This window comes from Prionailurus viverrinus, chromosome C2 (assembly GCF_022837055.1).
Source record: "Prionailurus viverrinus isolate Anna chromosome C2, UM_Priviv_1.0, whole genome shotgun sequence".
Classification (NCBI taxonomy): Eukaryota; Metazoa; Chordata; class Mammalia; order Carnivora; family Felidae; genus Prionailurus; species Prionailurus viverrinus.
The window spans coordinates 119,845,731-119,868,078 of NC_062569.1; the positions used below are offsets into that span (position 1 = coordinate 119,845,731).

At 38.2% G+C, this 22,348-nt stretch overlaps 1 protein-coding gene across 1 annotated transcript in view; it reads right to left on the reverse strand.

The window, feature by feature from the left end:
* The window catches only part of CHMP2B (charged multivesicular body protein 2B), a 29,731-nt gene extending 13,465 nt beyond the window's left edge, over positions 1–16,266 (reverse strand). Inside the window, exons 1-2 of the mRNA XM_047876370.1 lie at positions 15,989–16,266; positions 2,004–2,095 (exon numbers count right to left, since the gene is read on the reverse strand). Of these exons, the coding sequence (XP_047732326.1) occupies positions 2,004–2,095; positions 15,989–16,022 (126 nt within the window). The 5' untranslated portion in view covers positions 16,023–16,266. The remainder of the gene's footprint in view (positions 1–2,003; positions 2,096–15,988) is intronic.
* Between the last annotated feature and the right edge of the window lie 6,082 nt (positions 16,267–22,348).

Here is a 22,348-nt window from a genome sequence, read left to right on the forward strand (position 1 = left end):
TAAATGCAGTTCACTAGGTTAACAGACTAAAGAAGAAAAACTGCATGACCATCATCTCAAAAGATGCAGAAGTGAACCTCCATGTTCACCTGATAACACAGTGAAACTTAATTCCATATGGTTCAGTGTCCTAAATGTAACAACTAAAACTATAATTCTTCTAGGAGAAAACAGAAGGGAAAATATTAGCGACTTTGGGTTAGAGAAAGATTTCTTAGGACACTAAAAGTACTAGTCATAGAAGAAGAAATTTCACTTGATTAAAATAAAAATCTTCTGTTCCACAAAAGACACTATTCGGAAAATAAAAGAGGCAAGGCCAATAACTGGAGAAGATATTTACCAAATATATATTTAATAAAGTACTTATATTTGAAATATATAAAAAGCTCTTACAAATAAACAAAAGGAAACAACATGATGAAAAAAATGGGTAAAATATTTCAGTAGACACTTTTGGCAAAAAGATATGTAAATGGCAAACAGGCACATGAAAAGATGCTGAACGTCATTAGCAATAAGTGAAATGCAACTTAAAATGACCATCTACTATACACCACTAGAATGACTAATATGTAAAGACTGTTGACTCCAACTATTAGCCAGGTTGTGGAACAACTTTACTTTCACATCTAGCTGGTGGGAACAGAAAACATTACAGCTGATTTGAAAAACTGTCTAGTAGTTTCTTACACAGTTAAATATACATTTACCCCATAATCTAGCAATCCCAATCCTAGGGATATACCCAAGAGAAACGAAAATATATGTTCACACAAAGACTCCAATTGTATCTTAACAGCAACTTCATTCAAAATAGCCCAAACCTGGAAATAACCCAAATATCCACTGGCTGCTGAACAGATAAACTATGAAAACACCCATACAATAAAGTAATATTCATCAATTAAAAAATTAATACTGATTATATAACATTGATTAATCTCAAAATAATTATGACTGAAGGAAGCCACATTTAAAAAAGGTATTCATAGGGGCGCCTGGGTGACTCAGTTGGTTAAGCATCCAACTTCGGCTCAGGTCATGATCTCACGGTTTGTGGGTCCGAGCCCTGCCATCGGGCTCTGTGCTGCCAGCTCAGGGCGTGGAGCCTGCTTCAGATTCTGTCTCCCTTTCTCTCTGCCCCTCCCCCACTGTGCTCTGTCTCTCAAAGATGAATAAATGTTAAAAAAAAAAAAAATTTAAAGTATTCATATTATATGATTTCATTTATATAAAGTCTAGAAAATGTAAACTAACCTACAGTGACAGATCAGTATTTACTGCAAAGGAGGGTGTCAGGGAGGGATGCATAGGTAAAAGTAATTGCGAAGGGAATAAGGAAACTTTTCAGGATGGTGGGGATGTTCATTATTATCTTGATTGTAGTAAAGGTTTCATCATATATATATATATATATATATATATATATATATGCTGAAATGTATCAAATTATATGCTTTAAATAATGGAGTTTACTGCATGTCAATAATACCTCAATCATGCTGTTTGTTTAAAAGATTTAAAGCAACATATAAAAACATAACATAAAAATATTTAAAGACAAGCAAGGCAGTCTATTTAAAAAAAAGGACATTCATTATCACAGACATAATGATCACTAAAACATCAAGTAAGATATCTCTGAGTTAACATAATTATTTCCTGTAACTTTTTGTTATTCAGGACCATTTAATCTTTGTTATTAACTGACAATAAAGTAGCTGTGTTTTGAGAAATATTTCCTCCTGGGCATTCATAACTTCTACAAACTGAAGAATAATTTGATTTTATAATCAGCAGAATACACAGAATCCTGATAAAAGTCAGCAGAATGACACAATAAACAAAGGTAAGCAGAAAATTCAGGAAGACATAAAATGCCATTTCTTAGTAAATCACTTACCACCTGCCATGTGTCTTTTTCTTAGTTAGCTAATTATTCTAACACTAATTTCCAAATTTGTTTGAAAAGTTAAGCTGAAATTTAATGTTCTACTTACCAGCTGTTTTTCTTGTTTCTCTAAAGCTGCTCGATCTCTGATTATAGCCCTCTGCGTACCTCGTAATTCTCGATTCTGTTCCTTTATTACATCTAGGAGAATCACAAAAGAAACTTAAATGTAATTTTCTTCAATACCATTTAAAATATCAGACTTGGAGACTTTATTAAAAAAAAAAAAAGAAACCATGTTTTACTAGATGTTAATTTTTTTATTCAATATAGTACATATATATATATAAAGTCAAATATATTAAAACTTGAATTATAAATATTAATTAAAGAACTACAAAAGATAACTGCAGATATGCTATAGTATCCAAAAGTGTATATACATCACAATAAAAGATTCCCTTAGAGAACTGATACTATACAATGTTTTATATAGCACATAAATATGTCACAAACACATTCTTCATCTCTTCTTACCCAGTATTATATGAAATTCCAGGAAGGAAGACAGGTCACTAAGTCATCATATCATCATAACAGAAATAGTGGACCTTCCAATGAGGCAGACCTGGATTTGAATCCTCCCTCTGCCACCTGATCATTATATGATGGTATCTTGGGAAAGTTAGTTAATATTCTAAACCTCAGGTTGCTTATTCATAAAATAAGGATAACTGTTAAGAAGTAAATAACACACAATGTCCTGATATACTATTAAAGTTCCACTCAATCTTGAAGTTTTTCTAATTTATTCATTTGGATCCATCAGGTCCCATCTTTTGAAGAATTAAAGGCTAGTCTAGGTCCAAGGGACTATAATTTGGGTTAGCTGTTACTAAATAGTAATTTCTTCAAAGATCACAGATATTGATGGTAATTCTTGCCAAAACTGATCTTTCATTACCAGGAACCTTGCGAAGTGTTGTACATATATTATGCAATATAATATCGACAATAATGCTATGGAGTTGATTTTTCTATTATTTTAAATTTTTTTTAACATTTATTCATTTTTGAGAGACAGAGAAAGAGTGTGAGTGGGGGAGGGGCAGACAGAGGAGAGAGAGGGAGACACAGCATCCAAAGCAGGCTCTAGGCTCCAAGCTGTTAGCACACAGCCCAACGCGGGGCTCCAACTCACAAACCCGAGAGATCATGACCTGAGCAGAAGTCGCGCGGGCTCTTAAATGACCGAGCCACCTAGGGGCCCCTTATTTTACATTTAAAGAAAACTGAGAGTTGGGAAGTTTCAATAACTTGCCCAAGGTCACAAGACAGTATGCAGTAATGCCAGATTTGGATCCAAGTGTTCTGTCTCCTGAATCAGTAATCTTAATCACTTCACTAGAGTACCTTTCTAGTCAAGAAGTAGATTTAAAAACAATGGTAACAGAAAGAATAGTCTCTTTATCAAATGGCATTGGGACAATAGGATGTCTACATGAAAAAGAATGAAATTGGGCCCCTACCTCACAATGTATATGAAAATTAACTAAAAAAAGATTAACGACCCAAATGTAAGAACTGAAATTACATAATTCTTAGAAGAATACATAGGAGTAAATCTGCATGATCTAGGACTTAGCAATAGATTCTTAGATATGACACTAAAAGCATGAACAACAAAAGAAAAAAAAAGATAAATTGGACTTTGTTAAAATTAAAGGCTGTGCACCAAAGGAAAGACATCCCACAGAAAAGGAAAAAATATATACAAACTATATATACATATATATATATGTACATATATATATATGTATATATATACACACATACACACATTATTAATATATAGAGAGTCTAGTATTCAGAATATATAAATAACTTAAAATCCCAAAACAAGACTACACACACACACACACACACACACACATATGTCAAGAGTCTAGTATCCAGAATATATAAATAACTCTTAAAACTCAAAAACAAGACAATCTAATTAAAAATGGGTGAAGGACCTGAATAGATACTTATACAAAGGAGATACAGAAATGGACAATAAACACAAAAAGAAGATGCTCAACATCATTAGTCATAAGGGAAATGAGAGACATTTCACATCTACCAGAATGGCTATAATCAAAAACAAAAAAGGAAAATAACAAGTGTTAATGAGAATGTGAAGACTGGTACCCTTATATATTGGTAGTAAGAATGTAAATTGTTTCAGCCACTGTGGATAAAAATTTGGTGGTTCCTTAAAAAGTTAAACATAAAATTACCATATGATCTTACCAACTCCACTTCTAGGTATGAGAGCTGGAGTATAATAAGAAATGAAGTCCTAATACATACTACAACATGAATAAACCATTAATATATTATACTAAGTGAAAGATGCCAGATACAAATGGTAACATTTTATGATTATACTCAGATGAGATATCAGAATAGATTGATCATAGGGGCGCTTGGGTGGCTCAGTCGGTTAAGTGTCCGACTTCATTTCAGGTCATGATCTCACAGCTCCCGGGTTCAAGCCCTGTGTCGGGTTCTGTGCTGTCAGCTCAGAGCCTGGAGCCTGCTTTGGATTCTGTGTCTCCCTCTCTTTCTGCCCCTCCCCTGCTCATGCTCTGTCTCTGTGTCTCAAAAATGAATAAACGTTAAAAAAAATTTTAAAAAAGAAAAAAGAATAGACAAATCACAAAGACAGAAAGCAGACTGGTATTTGCCAGGAGTTGGGGAGAGAGAATGCAGAGTGACTGCTTATCATGTACAGGATTTTAGTGTGAGGTGACGAAATGTTTTAGAACTAGAGATGGTGGTTACACACCATTGTGAAAGTACTAATGCCACTGAACTGCTGTTCACTTTACAATGGTTAACGTTATATGAATTTCACCTCAAATAAAACGACAGAGCCAACACTCGTTATCCTTTTACTGATGGAACACCAAACTTATACATTTCTGTGTATAATGTATAACTTTACTCATAATAAAAATAACTACAGTCACCTGGGTGGCTCAGTTGGTTAAGTGCCCGCTCTTGATCTCAGCTCAGGTCATGGTCTCATGGTTTGTGAGCTGAGCCTCACATCAGGCTCTGTGCTGATAGCGTGCAGCTTGCTTGAGATTCTCTCTCCCCGTCTCTCTGCCCCTCTGCCCCTAATAGTTGAATAGGTTTCTTTGCTCCAAGGCCTCTAAGACTATTTAGTATATGAATATGCAGTCAATTCTTAAGTGGAGAACATATTATAGATTATTTCCTACATTTGTTAAGTCAAGAATTCCTTTTAAGAATCTCTATTAACATTTCCTAGATGTTAATGTTCCATGGAGCACTGGTTGGGATTCTGTTCTAAAATAACACAATTTATTAGTTTCCTACGGCTACTATAACAAATACCACAGACTGGGTAGCTTAAAAAACAGAAAACTAATTTTCTCACAGTTCTGGAAGCTGAAAGTCCAAGGTCAAGGTACTGGCAGGTGTGACTTTTCCTGAGGTCTCTCTCTTTAGCCTGCAGATGTCTGCCTTCTTTGCTGTGTTCTCATATGGCCTTTTCTCTGTGTGTGCCCATCCCTGGTACCTCTTTCTCTTCTTATAAGGTCACCCTCATCCTGAATTAGGGCCACATCTTCATAACCTTTTAACCTCAATTACCTCTTTACAACCCTATCTCCAAATACAGTCACATTAGGGGTTAGGACTTAGCACGAATTTTGCAGGGGTGCCTGGGTGGCTCAGTCAGTTAAGCATCCAACTCTTGATTTCAGCTCAGGTCATGATCTCATGGCTCATGGGATCAAGCCCCAAGTCCATGCTGTGCTGCTTGAAGCCTGCTTAGAATTCTCTCTCTCCTTCTTTCTCTGCCCCTCCCCTACTTGCACTTTTTCTTTCTGTCTCCCCACCCTCCCCCCCACCCTTCCCCAGCTTACTAGCTCACATGTGTTCTCTCTCTCCCTCTCAAAATGAATAAACTTAAAAAAAAAAACAAAAAAAACATGAATTTTGTGGGCATACAATTCAGTCCACAGCACACAGTATCTTTCCTCTGACATGTGCAGACAGACACTAAGTGGCAAAGCTCTTATTTTCCCTATCTTTAAAAGCGATCATGAGCCTTTTCATCCCCAACACTCAAATATTCCTAATTTTCTTCTTTTGAACTTAGCACCCTATCTTGCCAAAGCCAACAAATTGGTTTAAAAACATTCACCACTTACCCTACTGTTTCAACAGAAAATATGTTCTAAATTTAAAACTATGAAATTACAAATAAACTTTTGGAGTGTAACATCTTTGTGTACTGAAAAGTCCCTAAACTCAACTAATATAAAATGAAATGGTAATACTGAGATAGTGATGAGAGTCTTCTAAAGCCACAAGAGTACAGAGATGAAAGAGAAGCCACCATATTGACAAATTAAATTGTGGCCGGATAACTGACACAGATGCAAAGCAATTGCTGAAAGCCTTGATGGAGAAGATCTAGAATTCTATCAATATATACTTTTTCATTATTAGGATGATATAATAAAAAGCATATATTTGATCTTTGTCTGGAGTTCCTGGCACAGAGCTCCTAAAACCCTTAGTGAGCTTCCTTAGTGATAGCAATATCTTTTAACTCAAGAAAGGGGACCCCTAGATAGCTCCTGGAGGGGGCTGGTCACCAGAAAGACCAAATACTTGATTAGAGAATGAGAAGTTCAGCCCCAGCCCTCTGACCTCAGGAGAAGGGAGTGGGGCTGAAGACTAGGTTATAAAAAACTCTTGAACAAAGAGATTAGGAGAGCTGCTGGGTTGGTGAACACACTGATATGCTGGGAGGGCAGCATGCCCCAAAAAAGGGCAGGGAAGATCTTGTGCCACTTACAGTCCCCAAAACTTTGTTTCCATTTGGCTGTTCCTAGGTAAAGCACTTTTCTGAGTTCTACGACTTGTTCTAGCAAATTATCACACTGTGGAAAGAGTTATGAGGACTCTAGAATTTGTAGCTGGTTAGTCAGAAGTATTGGTGGCAACCTGGGACTTGTGACTGGCATCTAAAATGAGGACAGTCTTGTAGGACTGAGCCTTGAACCAGTGGGCTCTGTGCTAACTCCAGTGAGTGTTAAGACTGATCAACTTTTTGGAGACCCCCCATTGGTATCAGAGAACCACAGAGTAGAAAATAGATATAGCTATCTCTGTTGGCAAAACACATTATTATGACAGGAAATTTTACCAAAACATATAACTTAATCAAAACAGTTTTACTTCAATTTTATGTATCTATGTGTACCATAACTGTCACTGTATATTAGAGAAAGAAAAATAAAGAAAATTAACTACTGCATATTCCATAGCCTCATATCATAGTTAATACACCTATTAATATTTAAACAGTTCTAAGCTATAAACTGAGAACATCTAATGTTGCATACTAAAATATAGTCATAACACTTTAAACCATATTATCATGAGAAAAAGATAGTAAAACATTTTCTTCATATGAGATGATAGGCATATCCTATAAAACATCCTTTACCTTTTAGAAAAAAAAAAAAGAAGAAGAAAAAAAAAAAAGAAAGAAAAAAAAAAAAAAAAACTCCTATCCTAAACCCACATTTAATGATTTGGTCTTCTAGATAATTCAGAAGGAATAATTTGAATATGGTTCTGAGAAACTTATAATGTTTTTTTAGGCCAAGTTTATTTCCCATTCTATTTATTTTCTGGTAGGTCTAATTTCCTCCCAAGCTCTTTCAGAGCAAGGAACACAAGTATTTTATTTTTTTATTTGTATCCTGACTGCACTTTATGCCAACTACTGTCCCAATATAGTATAGTTAGCAGTGACCTAAGGGAGTACAAAGATATTTGAAATGTAAAAGAATGTGCCTCATAGGCATAGTTAACACATTCCTTTAAGATGTATAATAAACTCTATTTGTTACCAAGAAAGATGGTTGATAATTTAACAATAACAAAACTATGATAGATCTTTTACCAAACTATGATAGATCTCTTTGTACTGTGGAAAAATAGAGCACTGACATAACCAGATATTTCCCTTACAATTTCCTACTGCCTCTTTTCATTCTGAGTCAAGACAATAATAGAAACATGTACTGGGTGTTGCTGACATCTAGGAGATGGAGCAGCGCTGGACTCCTGTCCATAGTGTGCTTCCTTCTCCAGGCAAAAACAAACAAACAGTCCCAGTTTTTAGATTCCAGCACTTCATCTGCCTTGTGGGGTTGTTGTGAAGCACTTCTTAACAGGTAGTAATAAAAACTTCCACATTGTTAGAATGGCAATGCTACATGGCTGTGACTACAGTATGTTCTCTTTGTAGTATGTTCTGAGAGATAAAAAGGGTCTGGAGCCACCCCACCCATCACCCTTTTTACCCACCCATACCCAGCACAACACTTAGAGAAGGCCACCCAAGTCAATTCCACTGTAGGTATTAAAAGCTTATCTCAAGCCTTTCAGGCTCTTTTTACTGAATGAAATATACATGTATGCACTAGAATGATCACAGACTTAAATTCTGGACTCAAGATACAGACAGAAAAGGTCATTCGGCTCTTCTCGGTTCTGAGTCAATAAGGTGTATCTGCTTACAAAAAAAAAAGTCGAAAATAAAAACAAAACAAAAGGGGTCTCCATAATGTAGTCCAGCCTAGTTTACTAGAATTCTCTACTGGGATTTGAGTCCAGGCCCCAACTTGAATTACGACTGTCCTTCCAGATCCTGCTTATTTATATACAATTTATACATTTCAGGATTAAAGCAAAAAAAAAAAAAAACAAAAAAAAAAAACAAAAAAAACAAAACTTTAAATACAGGCATTCATTAATTTGTGAATTATATTTTAAACATGTTTAAAGTGCCCTTCTTCTGGGGAGAAGAAGGGAGCCTATCTCAAGTTTACAGGGTAGTTGAGAATTATTGCCCTAGGAGCCCCGAGGCACAACATGCAGATGTTTTCCATTCAGTGGGATTCAAGTTGGTCTACTGGACAGCATCCTCCCTACTGTATACAGGATTTGTGCTTTACTACAAGGTCATATTTACTATAAAGTCATAACAAAATCTTAATATAATATACCATATTTTCTGCTTTAAATGTATTTCTTTAAAGAAAAAAAATAGTTTTGATCTAAGCAATTTTATTGCCTATCAGTCGTCCTAAATTTAGCCATCACATGGATTGAAATAGGAGCACAAAATGTTCCCACATCCTGCTTTACCATTTTTACTAACTTGCTCTGGAGATTCAGAGCTGAGACGAGAGGGCACGTCCACTTTAGATCTCATCTACCATCTCTGCAGCAGCTGTGAGTGAAGTGGTGATGGGCCTGCGGCCCTGGTATAGCAGGGTAATGGGCATTAGATACATCCTGATCATGACTGAACAGAAGAACCACCAGTGTAAAGGAGGTGTGGTGGAGCGCACCCAACAATAAAGAGGAAAGTAGTCCTGGCTATGCAGGGATGTACCACCTTCTTGGGTTGATGAGGAGAAAATAACTGCAAAAATGCTACAAACTCAAAAGTTAAGGGATAAGAAAGAAATGTTAAAGGTCAGTTCCTGGAAATGCTGGCTCTGGGAACCAAATTTACTGGGAGGCAGAAGGAAAATGACAATGAGGGACTGGGTAGGGAGGAATCAGAATTCGACATGCAAGCAAATCTGTTTCTTAGGCTTTGGAAATGGTAAACCAAAAAAATCAGGGAGGAATGGTATCAGTTTAATTAACCAGTTTTGATACATAGTAAAGAAAAAATAAGAACAAAAAATAAAACAGAAAACAACTATGGGAAAGAGAAAGGACTGTGGAGGATTGTGCTAACAGATTTCTTCTACATTTGGTCCAGAGAGCCAAGGATCTATTTAAAAACTAGGTTGAAGTTGAAACTCTCAGCAGGTTTTTCTTGGAAGGAAGAGTTGGAATACTAAAGAGAAAATAGGAGGGGTACCTGGGTGGTTCAGTCAGTTGGATGATCAACTCTTGATTTTGGGTCAGGTCATGATTTCAAGGTTCCTGGGATTGAGCCCTGCATCTGGTTGACAGCCCACTTGGGATTCTCTCTCTCTCTCTCTCTCTCTCTCTCTCTCTCTGCCCCCCTCTCCTACTCATGCTCTCTCTCTATAAATGAACAAATAAACTTAAAGAGAAAACAGGAGAGTCTAGCCCTATGGTAGCATAAAAGGAATGCTTCCCCACCCCCCGCCCCCAGTAAACTCTCAACTCACTCAGCCCTAAGAAATTCATTCATATTAATTTATTATTAGTAAAATATCAGTGGTTTTCAAGGGCTGAAGGAAGGTTTTCAGATGGGCTATGTGTCAGTAGATCTTTAGGTCTCAATTGGTCCTCAAAGACACAGGCTTCGGTACCATTATCAATAACAGCTTCAGTTCAGAAAATTGTGAAAGAGCATTTTCTTGCTTTAGGCAAGTGAGGGAATGACCTTGCCTCATAGGAAAGCTCCTATGAAAGGGAAGTTTTACAGACTTAATGGACTTGGAAGGTAGAAAACAGTAGCATGAAAAGAAATACTAGTCTTTGGGGTCATGCTAGGGATGGAGAAATACAAGAGGAAGACATGTTCCTACAGAAATAACCATACTACAAGTATGGAGAACATTTACTGAGAAAAATGCTCAGAAGAGAGTACTGTGCTCCTGAATCCCATGTTCAGTTATTTTTCTTTGTTGTGCCAAGAACATAGGGGCCAAACAGAAAGTAAAATTTGAGTTTTTAAATATCCAGAACAACAAGCACTAAGGGAACACACAGCATACTAGGAAAGATCTAGGTATTGTAGACAGCACCAGAAGGATCTACCTTATTCGGTAGAAAGCAGAAAAGTTCTGGATAGAATTCAGTTTATATAGATGGTGGGTTTTACTTTCTCTTAAGATATCACAAATGTGGCATCACAACCTACCTTTTGACAGGAGATTCATCCCAAGTTAGTCAGAATGTCACAGATTCTGAACTCTGGACTATTAGCGTACATGGATACAATCCCAATAAGGTAAAAACCAAGAAGCTTCCTCCTCTTCTGTCAGTAGGGTTCCTCAATTACGTCTGACCTTGTAGGTGGTGACAATGGTAAATGGATGTAGACTATAGTAAGCTCTGGATTTTGGAAACACTACTTTTGGTTAGTAAATACTGTTATTTTGAAAATGTGTCTCTAAATTTAATCTGCTACAGAGACACTTCCATGTATTCTGAAGCCTCTGCTACCTTGCATATATGGAAAGTAGGAAAAACTCAGAAAAAGCATAATCCAACTTTGGAAGGACATAAGGATCTACTCTAGTTCCAATGAATGCAGGTCAGGAAGCAGAGATTAAAAAAATGAGAATACAGGAGTGAGGTACTTAACGTAGTCTGAGATGGCATCAGAGAAAAGTTCTCGGGGAAGAAAAACACCCAAGACAGTGCAGGTTAGCCAGAGAAAGGAAAAAGAGGATCCTATGCATAAGGACATCATAAGCAAAAATAGGTCAGAGTGAGAAAGAGTATTTATGGTATGTTCTGACAAATATAAGAACAATACTGCTGGACAGTAAAATGTTCAGAGTTATGACAAGAAAGACAAGGGCCAAATCAAGGAGGACCATATATGCCTTATCAAAGAGCTCTCACTGATCCTGTTGGTACCAGTGATATAAAAAAGGAGTTCACACTGGGGAGTAGCATAGTCTGATTCGGATTTCAGGTGGATCAAATCACAAGGCAACTCTGTAGATAAACAATTAAAGAGCTATGAAGTTATAGAGAAGAAAAGCAGAAAGGTGATGTAATAAAGTACAAGGTAAATGGGATCTGAATTAGAGCAGAAGTTGCAGGCACACAGTGAAAAATCATGTGTGTCAAATATTTAAGAGGCAAAAGGAGCAAAACTTAGTAAAGGTAGGAGGCAAAATCAGGACCTGGCAACACTGGAGGAGGAGACTCAGGAAAGGAACTGACTTCAAGGAGATGGTGATGAATTGTTTGGAGTCCCTTTAATTTCAGGTACTTTGAGACATCTAGGTGGAGATACTCAGTAAGTCGTTGGTCTAAAACTTAGAAAAATATAACTAGAGATTCAAATTTGTGATCCATCAGCACTTAGGTAATAACTAAAATAATAGGAGTTTGGATAATATCATGCAGGGAGAGAGTGTACAATTAGCATAGTGGTAGCCCAAGATAGAACCAACAAGAACACTAACATTTAAGGACCAAGTTTAAAAAAAAAAAAAAAAATGAAGAAAGGAAAGAAGAGAAGGAGGGAGGAAGAAGGAAAAAAAAGAAAAGAAAAATGTGTAAGAAAAAAAAGAAAAAACAGTGGTCAGAGGAATTTGGGGAAAATATTAAGAGGGGCGCCTGGGTGGCTCAGTCGGTTAAGTGTCCGACTTCAGCCAGGTCACGATCTTGCGGTCCATGAGTTCGAGCCCCGCGTCGGACTCTGGGCTGATGGCTCGGAGCCTGGATCCTGTTTCCGATTCTGTGTCTCCCTCTCTCTCTGCCCCTCCCCCGTTCATGCTCTGTCTCTCTCTGTCCCAAAAATAAATAAACGTTGAAAAAAAAATTAAAAAAAAAAAAATATATTAAGAGTTTCATGGAAGCCAAAAGAGAATTTCAATAAAGAAATTATTCAATAAAGAAATTATTCAATAAAGAAATGCAAAACGTAGACCCAAGAGATGATTACTAAAAAATGGTCATTTGGCAGTCTAGGAGTCATTGATGATCTTAGCAAGATCTTATCACTTAAGATGTAAAGCAAACTGCTATAGAACGGGCGGGAGGGGGGGGAGTGTCTGAGAAATACAGGGGTGGAGATAGAAGACAACACTACTCCTTCAAGAAGTGTACGTGTAGAGCAGAAAGAGATTGGAAAATACTTCCTCAGAAATGCTGGCTCAAAGGAGAGTCAGCAAAAGGAGGTTGTTTCTAGTTCTAACACTGTTAAAAATAGAGTTCTACCAGTAATTCCAAGAGAAAAAGAGACTGATTCCCAGACAAAAGGTTATCATTACATGGTGCCTACTAAAAGCTGAGAATTCCATACACTAGCAAGAACAGCAAAATTAAATCGTGCCATAGGATCTCTAATAAGAAAATACCAATGAGAATACTCAAGGGATGAGGTCCTGGTTTTGCCACTAAGTTGTGTGACCATGGGCAAATTACTTAGTCTTTTGTATCTCAATTTCCTCACCTATAAAGTGAGAATAATAATAATACTTAAAAGTTTTGGGAGAATTAAATAAGATGCTCTATACGAAATGCCAACACAATGCTGGCTTAGAGTAGGACCTCAAATTTGTCTTTATTGAAGGTAACAGACAAAAATTATGCACACCACACTCACACACACATATGGCTTAAAGAATTTCACTTTTTAAAAGACACACTTAGTTGTCCATTTATGACAAATCTTCAATGCATCCTGATTTACAGGTTCATAATTAGTTTCAATAAATAGGTCACTATTAGTCCACATAGGAGGGAAAACACTGTACACACATTACCCTATGTATATACCTTAAAAATCAGTGAAAGGAAAACCAAATACTCAATTGTAATTTCAAGTTCAAAGGAATCTTTCTCTTCTATAGCACTGAGGTACAATTCTCATTAATTTCTGTAACAAAGTATACACTACAGAGACTTGTTCATCTTTGTGTCAAAAATGAATTAAACATAACTCTGAATAGTAATAAGTGCTGTAATGTTGTCTCCCTTTTTAATTTACAAGTGCAGTAGTCTTTAATGATATAGTATGCAACTCTTCCAGCCAATCCAAAGAGACAAAAAGATTCAATTATTCTCCAGATCTATATGCAGTTACATATTTCCCTTATATATCAGAATTTCATTACTGCTGAAACAGATAAAAAGGCAGCATACAGCAAAAGATCTTATGATCAATAATCAACGAGTCCAAGGATCTGGGAGAAATGCATAAAAATACATTACATTTTATAATATATAGCCTCATTACTGCTAAGAAGAATGCTGTCACCTTTTAAACAAAACAAAACACCTTTTTAATAAAACAAGGAGTAAACATATCAACAAAGCTCTATATCAAAGTAATGAAAGTACAAATATATAATTAAAAAGTCATTAAGTGATTTGAATTGATGTGATAATGTAAAAAAAAAACAAGTATGCAGTTATAGTAAGTAGTAGCAGTAGTTATAGTAAATGTGCATGGTGGGGAAATTTGCATTCAGAATTTCACATAAATCTTTAAATCAGTAGTATAGCTCCTGGCTAAAGTCCTTAAGACTTTATTTTCACAAATAAGTCTCTTTAGCAAAAAACATTATTTCTTGGATGAATTAACCCAACTGCAAATGAGTATACAGTTAAATACCCTCACTGCACTTCCTCACTGTGTTTTTTTTATTCTGCTCTATATACTTCAAGCACAATAGTCACTAGGCTGCCAAAAGCACCAAGAAGCACAGAAATGAGAATACAGAACTGATATTTTTGTCTTTGAAAATATTTGACAGGTATTAGGCAATTAAAGCTGTTTGGCCTTTAACATTAAAATGTTTTTTAAAAATATAATTGGTAACATCACAGTAACAAAGGTATAACTCCTTTCCTCTGCTTAGTCAATTCTCACTGTATAAAACTGAAACAAAAAACCTTTTCTCCCCTGAAGTACTATACAATAACTGGAAACCACAATATTGGTGCTGAAACAGTGTGTGTGTGTGGGGGGGGGCGGTGGAAAGTACCCCATTAAAGATTAGACAGCATTCTCAAATAAAATCCATCCTTCATAATTGTACTACATCCTATACCTACTTGGAATGTGTTCCAGGTACTGTAAATGGTACTTCTTAGTTACTAAAAAGTCCATAAATTGAAGAAAAAAAAATTTTTTTTTACCCACTCAGGTTAAGCAAAAATGTATTATGCTGTGTGCTAAATGAGGGCTAAAATGACATTATGTGTTGAAGTGATGGGTAGAGTGGCAAAGTAAAAATGATGTCTTTGTTATCCTCACCAAAATAATGTTGTTGGCACTGGAACAGTCAATACAAAGGAAAGAAGGAGTTACCCCAGGTCTGGACCAGCACCCTGTTTGTACCAATCACTGTCTAGCTACCACTGCTCCTTTTGTGGCAGAGTTAGACCCTTACAAAGAAGTGATTCTTTAGTTGAACCAGCAGCAACCTAGACTCAACATGTAATAGGAAACACGATTTTTAAATAGCTTGAATGAATTTGATTCCTGGTGGCAGTCAATGAAAATATCAAGAGTAACTAATCAGTGTTATATAAATATACATTACAGTAATTGCTAATAAACACCACTTTGTATATTTCTATACATTCACTTTTTTCCTCTTAAGATGACGTGGAGCTAAATGTCCAAAACAATGCGAGTATCTTAAAATGGAAACTTCTATGCAGATAATACATATCACATCTCTTACTTTAGACAGTAAAAGACAAGCAAAGGGAAGGAAAAATTCATTATGGAAACTAAACCTAAGGCACATTCCTTAGGTTCCTTTTATATTTTTACTGGAGCCAGTAAAGCATTTGTTTCACATCTCTTTGATGGGATATTCTTAGGGCCAAACGACCCAGACCCAGGTTCATTTTGGAACTGGAGCCTGTTACACCATCCTCCAGCTCAGTACAGGTTTCCTGTTCATACGTCTGTAAATAGTACAGCTACAAACTGAAGAAGCAACAAACCAACAGATCAAACCAACAAGGAACTGACCAAATCACAGTCTAACAGTTAAGGCCAGCTGAATCCTGTCTCCTTAAAATGCTCAACACCTCGCTAAAGGAAAAACCGGGCGGGGGTGGGGGTGGTGAAGGTGGTGTGTGTCGTGTTATCAGAGAGAAGCCAGACTGCCCAGGTGAGGTTGAGGTGTGGCGAGTCAGAAGAGATGAGGAAGCAGAGAAGTGACGCACGAGGGCGGTCACCTGTGGGGCCACTTGATCCAGCCCCGCCCCTAGGGACAGCAGAAAGAATCGTGGCCGGAAGCCCCCAAAACACGCCAGGGAAACGCCGAGCTGGGCCCCTTCGGCCCGGCCTGAACTCACCATCCACGGTTTTCTTCTTGAAGAGAGACGCCATGGTCGGAGACCGCGCCCAGGCTGCCCGGCTCGGCCCGGTCCGACCCGCGACTGGGAAAAGGCAGAACGGAAAGGACAGGCCCTTGGAGGGTTTGGGGTGGTGGAGCGATGGGCAGGAGAAGAGGGAGGGGTCACCAGGCAGGACCCGCGGAGGGCGGGTAGCTGCGAAGCCTACCGCAGTCGAGTCACCCCCGAGCTCAGGTGACCGAGAACTAAGACACTTTTTGGAGAAGTCACTTCTAGGCGGCGCCTGCGCATTAGGCGCGCGCGCTTGCGCACTGGGGCGCCTGAAGCTGCTGCCTCTGCCCTCACCTCAGCTGCTGCCCGCTTTTCCCGCTGGCTGGGTCGCCGCGTGGCGTGTCAGGAGGGGGCTTGCGGTGGTATCAGAGCGCGGGAGACCGTGAGCGGTGCCGGGAGGCTTCTGTGTCTGGGTTCCCTGCCGAATACAGAGAGAGAGATGAGCCTTAATTAGCCCTTTCCTCCCTGCTTCGGGGGAAGCTGGAAGTGGGGCTCCCCAGCGTTTTAGGACAAGTGTGGGTCGTCCCGGAACCAGTTGGTTTACGACCATCCCGTTGCTGTCAGTATCAGCACTCTCATAAGTGCAGGGGCTGGTTGCACTGCTGTGGTCCGTGCCCCAGCGGTGTTTGTCCCCGAAGTTCACGTTCTTTCCCGCCCTGAGGGGCCGGCGATCTCCGTGGCGCTGGCCGGCGCCGCCCCCCATGGGTCTCGAGGCGTTTCACCTGCAGTCCTGGGCCCATGGATCTGACCACCCGGCGTGTCTCTGGGTACACTGTTCCTAAGCTTGAGGATGACGGGGCAGGAAGGGAATAAGGAGCAACTTTTTTAATGCAATACTTGGTATTTACAATTCTTGGCTGGAAACATTTAAAAAAAAAATAAATCCACACGTTTGCCTACCGGTTTAAACGTCTCCAATTCTATTTCTTAAAATCTCGATTTCTTGCCATTGCGTGAAAAAAAATCATGGCTGTACTGTGAACCTATTAGAATGCTATATAGCTGCATATTAGTGCTTAATGGGGGGGGGGGGGGGGGGGAGGAGCCCCTAAAGGAAAAGCATAATAAATTATTCAAAGAATACTTATGTGTATAAGCATAAATATGGAAAATACAATCTTAGGATCAAGACCTTAAATTCATTGTTTTACTTAAGCATGTGTGTGTGTGTGTGTGTGTGTGTGTGTGTGTGTGTGCGCGCGCGCGCGCGTGCATATTTCAACTTAATATATTATTTTACTGTTTAGAATATTAATTTTGCTGTGAACTTTTTTCCTTCCAATCTGTTAGTGCTTTAAGCAACACTGCCTTTCATAGGATAAAAATGATAGTAGCCTTTGTTTCATGTCAATTCTGTCAGGGAAAACACTCCAGGAATAGTGGCAATACTATTAGTCATATCTGGATTTATGAATCATGTCTCAAGGATTTTTAAGTGTTTGTGGGAGTCAGACTTCACTTCCCCATTTTTTTCTCTCTCATATCAAAATCCTCAGTGCCACTGAGAATCCTGCTGTTGTTGCTAAAATTTAGCTAAGAGACTGCTCAAGAAACTTTCTCAGAATGGCATGGTAATATGCAAACTGTAATTGTCTTACTCCTTCAAATTATTCTAGATTTTATAGGAAAATGGAGAAGTAAGAAAACAGGGAAAAAATGTAAACAAGAACACTTAGTCCCTGCGCCCAAAGCCTGGCCTTTCTGGTGTAAACTCTGTGGCAAAAGGCAGTTTACCCTGGCTGCCTGTTGTAATGAATGGCATTGAGCTGTGCTTGAATGCATGAGGCAATAAGCTGTTATGTGTGTAGTAATCGTACTCCTCCCTGCTGCAGTCACCCTTGTTTTATTACTCCTATACAATCCCCCCCACTGACCCAATTGTAACAGTTGGGAAAATGCCAAAATACTTAGCAGCAACCATATGGAAGATCCTCCAAAAGTGCACAGCAGGAGCTAAAGACAGGGCTTGTTCATTACAATAAAGACAAAATAAAAATATGTAGTATTTAAACTCACCACTCTAATAGCTTGATTCTCCCATAGTTTGAGCAGGCAGATATTTAGCTGATACACACCAGACTGGCTGGCATCCATTCTGGTTAGTTGGTGACCAAACTGTACCAGTATGTTTTGTATTTGCTCTTTATTTAAAGGGAATGTGCACTTAAATATAGCTGAGAAGCTGAGATACCAAGGAGCTAAAAAACTAGAATACATAGGTATTTTCCATTTATTTAAAACCACTATCATGAAAAAACACACCATCGTCATAAACAAACTCACTGAATCAATAAGACACATATATAAGCATAGTGGATAGAGGAAACATTTTAATTTGATTCTTTTGAAATCTCATTAAGAAATGATGAACTAATACCCTATGGTCATATCATTATGACCCAATGCTCTTCTTCCAAATTGCCCAGATAGCAAAGAATATTTATTACAAACCTAATGCCACATACCATGCTTGAAGTGAAGAAACAAATACAGTTCCTCCCCACTTTTCTTTATCCACCTTCCTACCAGGTTTTTCATCTTTTTTCATTCAGTTGTTACAATTCTGACACTAATTCCGATGTGTGTGTATTTTTCCCCCACACCAAGCAATTCTCAGACACCACATAGGTGTTCTATAATTCAACTCAGTTCTGATACTATTTGGAGATAGTGATACTATTTGGAGATTCCACAGGTTAAAGGTTCAGTCTTGTGGATTGCCCCCACTTCAGATGGCAACCATAAGTCCAGGTTGTTACTTGTTCTCCTGACTGAGAAGCTATAAATCAGAGATTCCCATCCTCCCCACCCTCCTCCTTGGGTTTGATTAATTTGCTAGATAGGCTCATAGAACTCAGGAACACTGTTTACTCACTAGATTGTTGGTTTATTGCAAAATATAATAAAGGATACAAATCAACAGCCAGAAGAAGATATAACCAGGGCAAGGCTCTGAATGCAGGAGTTTCTGTTCCCTTTGGAGTTTGAAACCCGGGGCACAGCGGCACATAGAGGCATTCTGATACACCAGCCCAGAAGCTCCCTCAACCTTGTCCTTTTGGGTTTTCACAGATGCTTCATTACATTGCATGATTAATTAAATCACCAGCCAGTGGTGACTGAACTCCAGCTCCAACCCCTCTCTACTCCCCAGAGGTTGCAGGGATGGGACTGAAAGTTCCAACACCCAAACCACAATATTGGTTTCCCTAGTGACCATCCCCACCCTTAAGTGCTTTCCAAAAGTCACCTCATTAACATAAAGTCAGGTGGGTTTGAAAAGGCTTTGTCATGAATATCAAGATACCTTATCTCACTCTTATCCCTTAGAAAAATCCAAGGGTTTTAGGAGCTCTATGCCAAAAACAGGATGAAGATCAAATATATATATTTCTTATTATAAAACACACTATCACATTTGTTCATCATGGAGAAGTATGCTTTGGCTCCTTGTAAGAAAAAGAGTGCTTAAAACCAGAGCTATTCCAAAATGGGTGCTGTGTGAGTTAGTAAATTCCTTGTCAAGGAAGTGTTCAAGGAGCAGGAGCATGTTGTATACAGGATTCCTTTAAAGAATCAAAGTCTTGATTAGAAAGTTTCTAAGGTTTCTTTAAAATCTGGAATTTTATTTGAATAACATATAGCTCGGGCCAAAGTACCTTGGCATATGATGTTTCACACCCTGCAGATAATACTACCAAACTACCAAATCCTATTGGCTTCACCTTTAAAGTTATGCTAAAGCCAAAAAGACATAGTATTTTATCATTTTGAATCATCCCGATTCAGGTAACCTCTATCTCTCATCTGGATCATTACTGCCTATGTTATTTCCTTGTATCTATCCTTACGTCACTCCATTTTTGTCACAGCCTAGCAGACAGAGTGGTCCTGTTAAAACGTGGATCAGATCTGGCACAAAAACAGACACATAGACCAATGGAATAGAATAGAAACCCCAGAACTAGACCCACAAACGTATGGCCAACTCATCTTTGACAAAGCAGGAAAGAACATCCAATGGAAAAAAGACAGTCTCTTTAACAAATGGTGCTTGGAGAACTGGACAGCAACATACAGAAGGTTGAAACTAGACCACTTTCTCACACCATTCACAAAAATAAACTGAAAATGGATAAAGGACCTGAATGTGAGACAGGAAACCATCAAAACCTTAGAGGAGAAAGCAGGAAAAGACCTCTCTGACCTCAGCCGTAGCAATCTCTTACTCAACACATCCCCAAAGGCAAGGGAATTAAAAGCAAAAGTGAATTACTGGGACCTCATGAATATAAAAAGCTTCTGCACAGCAAAGGAAACAACCAACAAAACTAAAAGGCAACCAACGGAATGGGAAAAGATATTTGCAAATGACATATCGGACAAAGGGCTAGTATCCAAAATCTATAAAGAGCTCACCAAACTCCACACCCGAAAAACAAATAACCCAGTGAAGAAATGGGCAGAACACATGAATAGACACTTCTCTAAAGAAGACATCCGGATGGCCAACAGGCACATGAAAAGATGTTCAGCGTCGCTCCTTATCAGGGAAATACAAATCAAAACCACACTCAGGTATCACCTCACGCCAGTCAGAGTGGCCAAAATGAACAAATCAGGAGACTATAGATGCTGGAGAGGATGTGGAGAAACGGGAACCCTCTTGCACTGTTGGTGGGAATGCAAACTGGTGCAGCCACTCTGGAAAGCAGTGTGGGGGTTCCTCAGAAAATTAAAAATAGACCTACCTTATGACCCAGCAATAGCACTGCTAGGAATTTATCCAAGGGATACAGGAGTACTGATGCATAGGGGCACTTGTACCCCAATGTTCATAGCAGCACTCTCAACAATAGCCAAATTATGGAAAGAGCCTAAATGTCCATCAACTGATGAATGGATAAAGAAATTGTGGTTTATATACACAATGGAATACTACGTGGCAATGAGAAAAAATGAAATATGGCCTTTTGTAGCAACGTGGATGGAACTGGAGAGTGTGATGCTAAGTGAAATAAGCCATACAGAGAAAGACAGATACCATATGGTTTCACTCTTATGTGGATCCTGAGAAACTTAACAGGAACCCATGGGGGAGGGGAAGGAAAAAAAAAAAAGAGGTTAGAATGGGAGAGAGCCAAAGCATAAGAGACTGTTAAAAACTGAGAACAAACTGAGGGTTGATGGGGGGTGGGAGGGAGGAGAGGGTGGGTGATGGGTATTGAGGAGGGCACCTTTTGGGATGAGCACTGCGTGTTGTATGGAAACCAATTTGACAATAAATTTCATCTAAAAAAAAAAAACGTGGATCAGATCATGCTGGCCTGTTTCTCAAAAAGAGATCAACATACTCCCAATACTTAGTCTGGAACACACATGCATGTGGGCACACACATGCACACACACATCTGTTCTACAGACTAAACTTCCATTGTTTATTCATTAAGCATCCAAATTTTTACCATCCAGGTTGCTCTCCTATTTCCCTTCATTATGTGTCACTCAGGTGGAACATAACTGTTTAGAAGTGATCTTAGAATTATACCATCCATTCATTACCTCTGTTGTTCTGATACCATATTTCTGATAGTGCTCCCCTTGAGTGCATTAGCATTTTTGACTACCATTCTTTGAATCATATCAAACTTTTAGTTAAGTAAAGCTCTTGCACTTTTTTAAAAATATAAATTCCTACTTAGTCCTCCCCATCCTGTATTTGATTGATGGATAATTTTAACCTAAAAACCCCAAAACAAAACTTTTCATGCGTCACTAAAGACATCCACTCATCTTTGTATTTATTCACTTACAAGCACTTTTGAGGCATTGTAGTTATGTCTGAATCCATTTATACTAAACCATCAAGATTTTATTTAACTTTCAGTTTTAAGATGATTTTGAAGATTTTTGTGATTTTTAATAAGACAGAAAGACATTTCTGCTAAAGTCAAGGTACATTATACCTGTCTTATTTATATTCATGCTCTATAGTTACAGTAACCATAAAGGTAAAAGAGATGAGTTTGGCATAATTCATACCCGAGGATTAAAATACTCACTTCAATGATTAAAATACTCAAATCAATGATTTCTTTTCCAAATATTAACAAAACATAATTTAATAATCTGTTTAATATTGTTTTTTACAGTATTTCATAAAATGGTTTCCTCTTCTTTGAAAATCGGATATTTGCCATTACTGGCTTTTTGTATCTTAGGTTATAATTTGAATGGATGCCCTCTTCTACTCTGTTGGCTCTTGAGGTGTACAATGTCAAGGTTGAGGGTGCTGACTCTGGACACAAA